This window comes from Schistocerca nitens, chromosome 2, assembly GCF_023898315.1.
Source record: "Schistocerca nitens isolate TAMUIC-IGC-003100 chromosome 2, iqSchNite1.1, whole genome shotgun sequence".
Classification (NCBI taxonomy): domain Eukaryota; kingdom Metazoa; phylum Arthropoda; class Insecta; order Orthoptera; family Acrididae; genus Schistocerca; species Schistocerca nitens.
This window is the reverse complement of record NC_064615.1, coordinates 686,798,003-686,811,577: the sequence shown is the minus strand read 5'-3', so window position 1 is coordinate 686,811,577 and position 13,575 is coordinate 686,798,003. Positions and strand designations below refer to the sequence as shown.

The 13,575-nt window shown below is 41.0% G+C and overlaps 1 protein-coding gene across 2 annotated transcripts in view; it reads right to left on the bottom strand.

Annotated features, from left to right (window-relative positions):
- Positions 1-660: 660 nt before the first annotated feature.
- LOC126234559 (uncharacterized) overlaps positions 661-13,575 on the bottom strand; it is a 30,632-nt gene continuing 17,717 nt past the window's right edge. For both annotated transcript variants that reach the window (XM_049943263.1, XM_049943262.1), the window contains exons 2-3: positions 6,864-7,746; positions 661-1,059 (exon numbers count right to left, since the gene is read on the bottom strand). In XM_049943263.1, the coding sequence (XP_049799220.1) occupies positions 664-1,059; positions 6,864-7,727 (1,260 nt within the window). In that variant the 5' untranslated portion in view covers positions 7,728-7,746 and the 3' untranslated portion in view covers positions 661-663. The remainder of the gene's footprint in view (positions 1,060-6,863; positions 7,747-13,575) is intronic.

Sequence of the window (13,575 nt, the reverse complement as noted above, 5' to 3'; positions counted from 1 at the left end):
AGTTAACCAGTTGTTTTAACTGACAGCATGTCGTCTGCTCACATATTGCACAAAAATATTTCAGTATTTGATGCCACTTCGTAAGTCGTTTCAGTAATGAAAATACGCTGAAATGCTTGCGTTTATTTATATATGAAGCAAAATAGTGGTGTTTGCTTACGTGAATTCCAGCACATGGCGATTTGTTTTGTTGTAGTCCACGTTGTTTTCCAGGTCGATGTACATGTTGTTGAATTCCGCACAGCACGCATATTGCCGGCCGCGGTGGTCTAGCGGTTCTGGCGCTGCAGTCCGGAACCGCGGGACTGCTACTGTCGCAGGTTCGAATCCTGCCTCGGGCATGGGTGTGTGTGATGTCCTTAGGTTAGTTAGGTTTAAGTAGTTCTAAGTTCTAGGGGACTTATGACCTAAGATGTTGAGTCCCATAGTGCTCAGAGCCATTTGAACCATTTGATTTTTGAAGCACGCATATTGTAAATAAAGTATAGCAGTAGTCTCACTCTTTAAATACAAAATCTCGAGAAGCAAATACTGATTAATCATGTAATAGCATAGGTATGCTGCTGCAAGGCTAATAGTTTCAGGGAGATGAAAGGATGTCTAAAGTTACCATTTAAAAGTTGTTAAATAATGTCAACTGTTAGGTGTACGTGCTACAAATGTTCATAAAATTCCTTTACTTTCAAAAAATGGTGTCAGGTATTTCATGTAGGATAACGAAGAAGGATTTTTGAAGATCTTTCCGAAAGCTTCTTCGGCGTGTCCTGGGTCACTGAACAATTTCGTAAACTCTACACCGTACTTTTCAGTCGCCAGAGCTAAGCTGCTCATGGTGCTGAAGAGAAATCCTACGACTAGACAGCGGTCCATTTCCCGCTTTAGCTCCTCTAGAGTGAAGGCCTCAGCTTCCTCCTGCATGCCCAGGCGCCGTAGGATGTCCACCAGCGTGTTGTGGTAGTCGCCCAAAAGGTCATCCATGTGGTGGCGATGGACCTCCTCACTAGCGCTTGCGTACAAGAAGTACTGCAGGTCCAAGGCTGGGCTGGTCACGTATGATACCTGAAACATCGCCATAACACTAGTTTAGAGTAAAGATCTCATACTCTAACTATTCGTCACCAACTCACACTACTGGATGTACTAGTTATTCGCAGACAATTCTATTATGATAAATGACGAAATAGGGAAGAAATCTTCTAGTAAGTTGAGTCCATTTACAGTTACGGTAGAGAGCAGGAAACCTCTTGTTTTAGTTATTTAGTTTGTTGGCCGATTATATGAATAAAAAATTATTAGTACAACTAATCTTAGTGAGATGGAACGAGTCATTTTATACTCTTATTACTAATTCGTACATAAGTATTGCTACATACTGACCATTTACAAACTGTTTTTTCTTTAATACAGATGTGAATTAGTAATTTCTAACACACCACCTTTCACATATTAAATAAACAGAAATTCTTCTGTGTAATACAAAATGTCAAAGGCAAACTTTTTCAGTTTGTTTTCAGATTGAACTTCGCTTTCTCGCAGACGTTTTATATCGTGAGTAAGGGAACAAAAATTTTGGTGATAGAATTGTGCACCACTTTTTGTGAAAAGACAATCTAAATGTGGAATAATGAATGTCATTTTCTCTTCCAATATTGTACTTATTGTACTTATTGCACTTTAATGGGTTGCTTACGAGAAATGTAATGAGGGAGTAGAAATACAGTGATGCACTAGTCAAAATACCTAACCCCAGGTATCTGCAATATAATCATGGGTGAGTATCACATGCTATTCTTACAGCACTTTCATGACCAATGGAAACTTTCTTTCTAAAAGTAAAGCTATCCCATAACATTATTCCACATGACAGTACTGAATGGGAATATGCAGAGTATGTCAACTTAACGATTTGTCTTCCCCCAAGGTTTCCAGTGATTCTAATTGCCAATGTGTAAGAACTGAGATCTTTTAGGAGTTCTAAATTTTTGTTCAACTTCAGTTCTCATCAACATTGCTACATAAAAACTTCGAAGTTTACAGCACACTTATTATTTCCTCGACATCTGTTTTATTTATCAACTGGTACAGTACCTCTAAAAGTGAATATGTTGTCCTCTGGAAATTGATAGTGAGACCATTTGCATTTCAATAATGTTTTCAAAAACAATATTTACCATTTCTTCTGTTGCTCTATTTATTATCAGAATGAACAAAATGCTAGTGTCTTCAGCATGAAGAATGAGTAATTGAATATATATATATATATATATATATATATATATATATATATATATATATATATATATAAGTTCGATGAATGATATTAATCAAACGAAAGACGAACATAATACCTCAATTCGTCTTCAAAGTAATGTCCACTGGCCACAATTATCTTTACGACAATGTTTATGTAGTTGCTGCAAACTGTCACAGAAAGCTTCTTTTGAAATTATTGAGCAATGTCAATCAAAATATGATGTGGACAGCTTTACAAAAATGTTCAAATGTGTGTGAAATCTTATGGGACTTAACTGCTAAGGTCAGCAGTCCGTAAGCTTGCACACTACTTAACCTAAATTATCGTAAGGACAAACACACACACCCATGCCCGAGGGAGGACTCGAACCTCCGCCGGGACCACGCGAACAGTCAATGACTGCAGTGCCTAAGACCGCTCGGCTAATCCCGCGCGGCGACAGCTTTACACAGCCATTGTTTTCAGTTAGCCAAAGCTTTGTGAATGATGGCGTCCACATTGTATTTGCCAGTTACTGGGTTATCCGATTCTGTGCCACTATATATAATTTGAGAAACAACAGTAGACCTAGCACTGAGCTTCATGAATTCGTGAATCCACATAAGTGATCTCTCTCCACCAGAAGAATCTTCCACGGCTTTATTCGTTGAGTTATTGAGGACAATTTTCGGCATTCTTTTGTTTAATAAGGCATTATCCATTGGTTGACTATACCATTAATTTATCTAGAAGGATAAAGTTATTCAAACAGCCAGACGCATTAGATAGATCACAAAAAAGGCAGTCAGTGCCATTTTGTTATTTTATGCTTGTAAAATTTGGTGATGAATGTATAAATAGCATTCTTAGTCAAAAAGACCTTATGAAATGCAAACTGTGATGTACAAAGGACGCTATTGTTGTTCAGGTAAGATACTATTTTCGAGTACATTACTTTCTCAAATACTGTGGGAAATTATGTCAATAGTGAAACTGGTAGGTAGTTATTGACATGTTTCCTATCACTTATCTTATAGAGATGTGGTGAATGCGTGAACATTGTGTTCTGTTAAAAATCATTGAAAACTAGATCGAGAGGCGAGAGATATTCGTGTAAGTCTGCAGAAAAAATGGTTCAAATGGCTCTGAGCACTATGGGACTTAACAACCGAGGTCATCAGTCCCCTAGAACTTAGAACTACTTAAACCTAACCAACCTAAGGACATCACACACATCCACGCCCGAGGCAGGATTCGAACCTGCGACCGTAGCGGTCGCGCGGTTACAGACTGAAGCGCCTAGAACCGAACGGCCACACCGGCCGGCTGTGCAGAACAGAGGTAGTGAGGAGAAAGTGTGTTTGCTACTGGTCCAAGCCTTCTATAACGGAACTAAAATAAATGGTGATGCACAACGAGTGAGGCAGCTCTCGAAACTTATTGTCGATCATCGACGAACATAACAGCAGACAAAATCGGCAAAGTGTGACTAAGGCTGGCACAGAATCGAGTAACCGAGAAATTAGTAAGGACGCCATCATTCACAAAGTTTCGGATAATTGTTTTCCATTCGAAATAGATCACTGATGAAATCCGCAATGCACAGTTGTCCGCATCACATTTTGATTGACATTGATCACTAACTGAAAAAGAAACTTTCCCTGACTTTTTCCAGCCATTGTATAAATGTTGCCAAAAAGTGAATTGTGGCCAGTAGACATTGCTTTCAAGGCGAATAAAGGTATTCTATTTGTGTTTCATTTGACTAATATCATTCACCAAACTTGTAATTCAGTCTTGGCGGTATTCTCAGTGGTATATCTTCAATTCATTACGAGCAAGTGCCTTATTGAAACTTCCTGGCAGATTAAAACTGTGCGCCCAACCGAGACTCGAACTAGGGACCTTTGCCATTCGCGGGTAAGTGCTCTACCATCTGAGTTACCGAAGCACGACTCACGGCAGGTACTCACAGCTTTACTTCTGCCAGTATCTCGTCTCCTACCTTCCAAACTTTACACAAGCTCTCCTGCGAAACTTGCAGAACTAGCACTCCTGAAAGAAAGGATACTGCGGAGACATGGCTTAGCCACAGCCTGGGGGATGTTTCCAGAATGAGATTTTCACTCTGCAGTGGAGTGTGCGCTGATATGAAACACCCTGGCAGATTAAAACTGTGCGCCCGACCGAGACTCGAACTCGGGACCTTTGCCTTTCGCGGGCAAGTGCTCTACCATCTGAGATACCGAAGCACGACTCAGGCCAGGAAGTTTCATATCACCGCACACTCCGCTGCAGAGTGAAAATCTCTTTTTGGAAGTGCCTTATTAATGTGGCGAGGTGTCAGTAGCAGTCCAGTGTTAAGGCCAACAATGCAGCGTGCAGTGTGGCTGCAGACGTCGATGCAGAGGTGTAGAACGTTTAGACTCTAGAGTTATACTGTGTGCTTTTCCCGAGAGTCCCATCGCAATGTTTCTTACTACTCCTGCACTTTATTACGAACAACATTTGCGTATTCTAGGCACCTGATTTCTATGCAGTGATGATGTGGTATGATGGTTTGGGCGCTTAACAGTCAGATCTAAAATCTAAAACTCTGATAAAAAAGATAAATTAAGTGGCATGATCTAAAACATCATGACAAGAATATGTGGCTGGACGTAGTTTGTTCTAATACAGCATGAGACAGCCAATATGACCAGCCAAAAATTCTAGTCTAAAACGTTAGACTGAAGGCTAGACACTATACAAAATTTTTAAAACAGATGGCAGGTGTCCACTTAAATTTGCTTCACTCACTTAAAAGTTGCCGTACAATGATCTGTACGCCACAGCCTTCACAGAATGAGGGACTATCCCGCCAGAGTGTACAGTCCTACACTAACGATAATGACGTATGCAGAGGTTGGTCAGAGTGACTTCATCCTATTGGAGTGACTGGTATGTGGTAAGTCACAGAAGAATCGTTTGCTTCACTGACCACTGCTTCTTATCCCTTATTGCTAGCAACCAATCCAGCGATAATCGAACATTCGACAGCGAGATGAAAGTCTGCCTTTGATTCCCTGTAGATCTTGGGTTTTTGGTCAGCTTGATCATTTCCAAAGATTCCTCATGCTTTAGTATTAAGCGGAATGATACGTACTCCCATCGGTCTTGAAAAGCATTAGTTTGTCCTGCAATGTTTGAGTCATTTTCTTTGTAGGCAACATTTACTGCAGTAATGTGGGACACTAAAGGAAGAAGAACAGATAAGAATTTTTTTCTGTCGATGATGTCTCATCTACTCCACTGCCTCCAAGATTGATGCACTAGGTACACTGTACTGATTGAAAAAGCGAATCCTGAAGATATGATCTGAGAAAATGGCAGAACAGGTAAAGGCTAAAGGAATCCCCTTGATTCGAACCATCAGTCTATGACATCTGAAACTTAAAACAATGGCTTAATGAACGTTCTTGAAAATAGCTTTAGAAAATGAGTAAGTCAATAAACTCTTGGTCCACCTCTTGCCCCAGTGTCAACACAGTTCATGGTTTCATACCATCGTACCAAGGACGTCCACTGCAATACGAAAAGAGATGCCCAGCCACTACGACAGGCGATGGATATGAAGGTGTTTTCCGTGATTCATCTGTATCTACACATACTGCAAACCATTGTGAAGTGCATGGCACAGAGTACTTACCCTGCAATAAAATGTCACAGAAGATGTTTCAAGGATGAAGAACTTTTGGAATGTACGCCCTGAATTATTATGATTTGGTCACCATGAAGCAAAACACGTTACAAACTGATGTGTCATAAACTAGACAGTCCGTGAGCTAAACATCAAACGAATAATTATTTGCAGCAGAACACAATTTTATTTTTGGTAATACGATAGTATGCATGGTGAGGCAGCTAGGACATACCATTCCGAATACGTTCAGAACGAGTAAATACATTGATATGCGGATTTCGCTAAGTTGAAGCTGGCAGTTTAGCGAATTTTCTGCCGAACGTAAGTAAATTTAGCTGCCTTATGCACACTGACATTCTTTTCATTACACACGTTTTCTGTGGCTCTGGAAAATCCTCAGTAGAGGATGCTGGAAACATAGTGCATGGAACTTGAGATTAACAAGATAACAGCGCGGCAAACTACTGCCTCGTCTTCAAGAGAAGGGGTTCCACAAACGTATGTCCTACTATCCAGATTTAAGCAAACGCGAATCCCATGTTGGTTCGTATGTTCATTTTTGTGGCTTTCAAATCAAGTTTTCATAATGTTGACTGTGAGCACTGGTAAATGGCATAAAGCGATTCTAGAGAGTCTTTACTGCACACTGTACTTCATCTTGACTTGGCTCATGCCCCTGTTTCATGGGTTTCCAGATCCTTGGGAGACATAGCTGTTGCCTGTTGTCTCGTAATCCTCTTAATTAGTTTATTCCACAGATAAAAGTGCAGAACTATTAACGCTGGAGGGCGTGCAGGCCATTTTCTGTTTGACGACCGACCACTCCAACTATCGGTCTAAATAATCTACGTTATTGTAGACATGGCAGATCAACTCACATAATTACTGGTAAAACAATTAAGCTCCATGTGGACATTACGTATTACAAAAATTGTGAGGCATTCTTACCTGAAAGTCAACAATTCTGACATCTGACAGTTCACCGTCCACATACTTAAACAGAAAGTTGTTCTTCCAGCAGTCACCATGGCCCAGCACAGGTAACTTGGTCTCCTCCTTCATTCGTTCAAGTACTTCGAAGATACTGTTAGCAGATCGGTCCATAAATCCCCGGCATTTTTCAGAATATTTTTCATACCCTGGACACTTATTCAGTTCATCTGCCAGTGCGGACATGATTTTAGACCCTATTGCTCTGAAATGGTCCTGAGCACGCTTGTCTGTAAACATAGGCTCATTGAACACGCTCTTGTACTGGGGCTGTTTGTCGAGTAGAAAGGCCGAGGCGGCATGCAATCTAGCGTACGCTCGCAGGACCGCCTTGCAGTGTTGATAGTTCAGAAGACTTTGCCCCTCAGCCATCCTGAAGCCACCCTCTGACAGGTCCTCCAGCACAAGGAAGAGTGCCGGCTGCTGACCCCCGTCGTAGCATCGAGCTGTCAGCGGCCGGAAGTCCTCACCCTCCAACGATGCCAGCATTTTCTGGATCTGTGGCATCACCTCACACAGCATCTGTGTCTCTGTTCTGAACACCTGGTCATTTTTCTGAAAGTCCTTCATTGGCCCAAAGTCAAGAACAGTTTTCACTAGCAGTGATTTCTTTTTAGCCTCTTGTTCATTATCTTTGCCCTTCAGAATAGCAGTCACTCTGAACAACAAACTTGTAATTCCAGTTCCTGGTGGACAAGCGTATTGTACTTTAATTGAATCTACAGAAGCTTGATTTCCAACTTTATTTATCAGTACAGATTCTATGAACTCCTGATTGATCCAGGATGGAGGCGGTGGTCGAGTTTCGTTGAGCGTTTCCATGCTGTTCTGTACTCTTCACCTGAAAACGTAAAAAAAGATTCCATCGTAGTAATCAACTTGCTGAGTGTTAGCTTTATTACATTTAGTATCAGGTTATTTATAAACAGGATGAGGCACATAACATTTTCCCCTGAATATTTGTTAATGAGGTATCAAAACTTGTTTTGTCATTAACACATGATGTCCAAAGTTAACTGGATCCAAAAGCCATTCCTCTCATTTGAGATAGGAGGTTTGCTCTGTGCAGTTTACATCACTCATGCATTGATTTCGGCTAGACACAGTTGAAGCCTAACTTTCTAGTTCGCTTGTCCGAATATAACAATCTCAGAAGTAGAGGACAGGATTGGCAGATTCGCAACGCCGTGAAGTTTTATCACACAAGTAACTGACCACACTGCGTATGTGAGGGTGTGTAACCATTTATCTGAATGGGAGGACATTGTTTTCCTTATGTAAACAAACCGGCTAGTTCCCGTTTCTTAATTTAACGGCCCATAGGTAAACAAACTGTCCACTTCACCACATGTTGTGTTTATTTAAGCAATAATTAATTGCCAATAACTGTCATGATAATTACTATAATTTATGAGCAATATGGCGGCCTACTCCGTGAATTAGCCTTTTACACTGATGAGCCAGGACATTATGGCCACCTGTTTAAGAGCTTGTTTCCCCGTCTTCGGTACGAAATACATCACTGCTTTTGCTTATCAGGGACCGAACAGTTTGTAGGTAGTTTTGTTGAGGAATGCGCATTAGATATCTACGCATAAGTCATGTAATTCGAGTAAATAACAGGCAGCTCATATGGGTACGTGGTGATGGCGCCCGATAGTGCTCCAGGTGGGTTCCGTAGGATTTACATCAGGCGAATTTGGTCGCCTAAACATCAACGTGAGTTCACTATAATGCTGCTCAAACCACTGAAGCATGGTTCTGGCTGAAAGACCTAGACAAGTATTCAGCTGAAATATGGCATTGCCGTCAGGGAAGATGGATGCAGGTGGTTTGCAGCTGTCAGCGTGTCTTCTATTAGCGCCACAGGTCCCACGCAGACGCAGGATAATGTCTCTCACAGCACAATACTGCCCCCACCAGCCTGTGCCCGTGGCACGCTGCATGTTTCGAGCCGCTGTTCACCTCGTTCACGGCGTTTGTGGAGACGACCATCGACCTAGTGTAGCAAATATATAATTAACCCAGAGAGCCGACACGTTTCTGTTGATCAAAGGTCGATTCCTGACGGTCCCATGTCCACTGCGATCGTAAATGACGATATCGTTAGGTCAACGTTTGAACACGTAGGAGTGGTCTGCTGCTGAGCCTCATGTTCAACAATGTATGATGAACGGCGTGCACCAAAACACTTGTGTGTGCGTGAGGACTGTATTCTTTCGGCAGAGATGTCGCAGATCACCATCCGTCCAACTTTACAAAGCAGACGAGATTCCGAACCCCATGTTCTGTAACGAGTCACACCCAGTGGTGGGTTTTACTGTCCTTCTACCTCTTTCCATAGATGGTCACGACAGTAGCATGCTAACGTTCGACTAGCAACGTCAAATTGTAGAAGAAAGAGTGTATTTTTCTAGTGCACTGAAGTGTTAAGCTCCGTATTTACAGATGTATTCTTTTTTATAGAGGAAATCAGAAACGGGTATGGGGGTGTATTATCGTACGGGAAACTGAAGATGCTTCAAGGTGGTGCGGTTGCTTGTACGAAGTACAGGCTAAGAGCGCCTCTCTTTGGGTGCTGGGATGACGCTAAGGAGTGGTGGGGATGGACTTAGTAGGAGACAGCCGATAGCAGCACGGTGGTGGTGGTGTGGGAGATAAGTCGTTATTTTTTGAGTCATCAATTACTGTCATTAAAATGAGAGTTATCACTTTATGCTAAATGCATTTGAACACCTGGGTAGACATAAAGCCAAGTCTCAGACATGGCCGCTATATTTCCCAAAAATTGTGTTAGATATCATGACACTTATTGTCCATTAATTATGTCCTAAATAAACAAAACATGCAGGGAAATGGCCAGTTTGTTCGCATGAGGACCATTAAATTAGGCTGGCGCTTCTGGCTGGCATGTTTCCATAAGAGAACAATGAAGGAAATGCCCTTCCCCATTCAGGTAGAACGGGTATACACCCCTAAATAACTCTCTCTTGGCCTTTTGATTTACAAAAAACTTGCCGCATATAATGTCAAAAGGCATAACCATTGCATAGCTGGGAGTCAGTTAATAATGGATACACACTAATTTTTCTTATTGCATACACATACACCGACAGAGCTACGACGACACAGCATAAAAAGTACAAAGAATGTTTGTACAAGCTACTTTTTTTTTAATTTCTGTGGGGATGATAAGCCTTATGTAAGTACACACGAATTTCTTTGCCTACATCTGGTAGTGGTAACACACCATACATGCTCCACACAGCTTCACAACACATATCAATGTTTTTAGTGACTACATCCTTGGAAATGTTGTCATTAGTCAGCTCTGAAAGAGCATACCAAATATTTCCCAAAAAAACTGTAAAGATAATCTCGCCACCTAACATGGTCATTGACTGCCCACAGCATTGCTGGACTGGCGCACACCAAGTTTCCGAATGTCACTTCCTATCCTTATCACTGGTAATTTTAATAATTCGCGGATAGTCACTGACACATGCTGAGTGACAACCCAGTAACACAGGGGGTGCAGTTTAATCATCCGACAGAGAAGTGCCACCACTCATATGACGATAGCATAACATTCTTGGCACTAACTTGAGGATTTTGAAACACTATTAGAGCAATAAATTCGTGTCCTGGTGGCATGCGGAAAATAATACATTAGCTACCACTCAAATTTAGACGGTACATAACAGTGAATGGAAACACCTTAACGTTTGTATTAAACCACTGTAGCCACACATATTGTGATGAAGATCTAGGTGGTGGTGGTCACTCACGATAGTACAAGAATATTTCCTTTATACTGTCTGGTGATATTCCACCGGAGGACCAATCCTGATGCTATGTCGTGGACTAAGAGCTGGACAAAACACGCGACGGGAACCTAAAGTCCATCAAATCAGGTAAGGGCAGTGGAAAACGAATGGCTTGCATAAATCAGGCTGTTCAACTGCATTATCAGTTGGAGCCCACTGCAGTACAGGAAAGAGAAAAATGTTACTGTAAATAGCAAATAATAACAACAACAATGAGAAAGAGAAGGAGGAATTAACGAAACAATTATTTTCTTTCTACTCTTCTCATTGGTGGTGGATGATCTTTGTTGCTTCATGGTGATGGCAGTGTTGCTCGAACAAGGTATAGATTAAGAACGCCTGTCTTGGGATGCTGGAGTGATGCTGAGGAGTGGTGGGAGTAGTGATGGCGTTGGTGGTGGTGGCGGCGGGGTGGAACGACCACTAGGAGCACAGTTGGGCAGTGGGAGCCGGAAGAAGTCATTTTTTGAGTCATAAATTACCATAATTAAAATCACAGTTATCACTTTACACTAAAAGCTTTGAACACTTAGTAGACAACTGATAAACGAAAACATCATGACCACTGCACACCGTGACTTTGAGTGCCGCCTGTTGTTGCGGGCGTGTGAAGCGGTAACAAAAGGAGTATGGAAGTGGAGCAAACACCCTATCGAAGGTATGGGCTGCAAATGGGGGAATCCATCGAGATAAGCGACTTTGATAAAAGGTAGGATATTATCATGCAGAACCCGTGAACGACTATTTCGAAACCAGTGAAGATTGTAGAGTTGTTTCGAATTGGGTTATTACGCATTGGCAGTTACATGATAGACTATGGCATATATTTTCTTTCACGTTTATGGTGAGCCTTAGTATAGCAATTTTTTTTCCACTAGCATATTTTAATCCTATGTACTTAACCGTTACAGAGACACACCTTGTGCTTGTAAATGTTTCCTTTTTTGGCATCGTCTTGCCTTAATCTTGTTCAGGAGTAACAGATCTACATACTTCAGCAGCTTAGTACAGTCAGTTTGGTACGTATATAAGTAAACGGTAAGCGTTCATGTAATGGTCATGTGGCTGACACCGTGGCAGACCATGTATCGTCGTTTGGCACCTGCTGAATTTTCAAAGTTTGTACTAATCCATTTTTTAACAAGTCTTACCGTATTGAGAATAGGTAACGCTCTGCCTTTGTTAGCAAAAAGTATGATCATTATGACATTCTGTACGTATTTCTAGTATTGGATTATCATTACTTTTAAGTACTTTGCTGCTTTGCTGGACGTGATTTCTTTTCCTCTATGGTGATTTGTGGTTGGATACCTATATTCTTTTTCCCTGTGATTACATTTTTCCGCCATGTGATGATAGCCAACTTGTCAAGTATGACATATATTCATTATTTTGACCAAATTATTCATGTTGGCCGTCCGGAATGGCCGACCGGTTCTAGGCGCTGCATTCTGGAACCACACGACCGCTGCGGTCGCAGGTTCGAATCCAGCCTCGGGCATGGATCTGTGTGCTGTCCTTAGGTTAGTTAGGTCTACGTAGTTCTAAGTTCTAGGGGACTGATAACCTCAGAAGTTAAGTCCCGTAGTGCTCAGAGCCATTTTTTTCTTCATGTTGCTATGTTGAGTGACGCACGATGAATGACTTTAAATTGTCTCTTTCCACAGGTCCAATAGTGCTAGTGCACTATACAAACTTTCCTTCTTATCCTCACGTCCTATTTGTTCCCATAATTTGTGGAACTTCTGTTTTTCCCTTTTGTGTTTATTCTGCAGAGATAGTTAGCCAAGACCTTACTATAAATATTTTTATTATTACATAGAGACGTTCTTGCAATCATATGGAAAGTGTCTTGTCATAAAGCAACTATGTTTGCACACTTCTCTGAATGTATACCACAATTTTTTCTTTTCACAGAACTGTGTTACTCACATTACCGAATGTGGCATACTTTGCTCTTGATATATATATTCATATGCCACCACTATAACTTTGTATGCAATTCTTGTCACACAGCAACTAAGTTTGCATATCACTCTGATATGTGGATTTTGTAAATACTTTTGAAAAACTTATTATTTGCTAAGTTTTAAGACACTTCGCCAGTGTTAAGATGTACCGTATTCTGTTTGCTTTTTTTTTTTTTTTGCTCTTTAGGTTAATATGTTTCTCATTTTGTTTTTCGATGTAACGTGTATACTAGTTCACCATTGTATTTCATTGCATGGACATACCCTCTTGTTTTATATGTATCATTTGTACTTCATTGGCACTCTACACACATACTGAAATATTTTCATTGGGAGTAGTTGTTAGCTCTCATATTTTATTTCATCAGAGACTGTAGAGTCTTATACCCTGGCTTGTGATTAGCTTGTACAGCACTTAAGATTATACGTACTGTAGATGCCTCGTAGAGACATGTTTGTAATGAGTGGTTAGGTTGTTGTTAGCGTGGATGGACTATTTTTTAGCATATTCTGAGCTTGCTGCCTCCTCATTACTGCCAAAACCAAATTTTTCTGATGTCGGTGCCCGTGGAACTGCAGGATTGTCTTGCACTGGTCAGTTACACCAAATAATTGTGACAGTGACGGTGGATCTGTAAGACTGTCTCACTGTGCTTTTCAAATAATATTTATATTATCATTGTCTGTGGGACTGCAAGATTTTCCTTCAATGTGTCATCTAGTTTCCCTACACACTAATGGTTGGCAGTTAAATTACAAGTTTTACTCTCTGAGGGCACTTTTTGTGCCTCACCCTAAGGTAGTGATAAATATTTGATTTTGTACTTAGGACACTAATATGTGCAGTCATATATGTATTTTATTGGCTCTCTG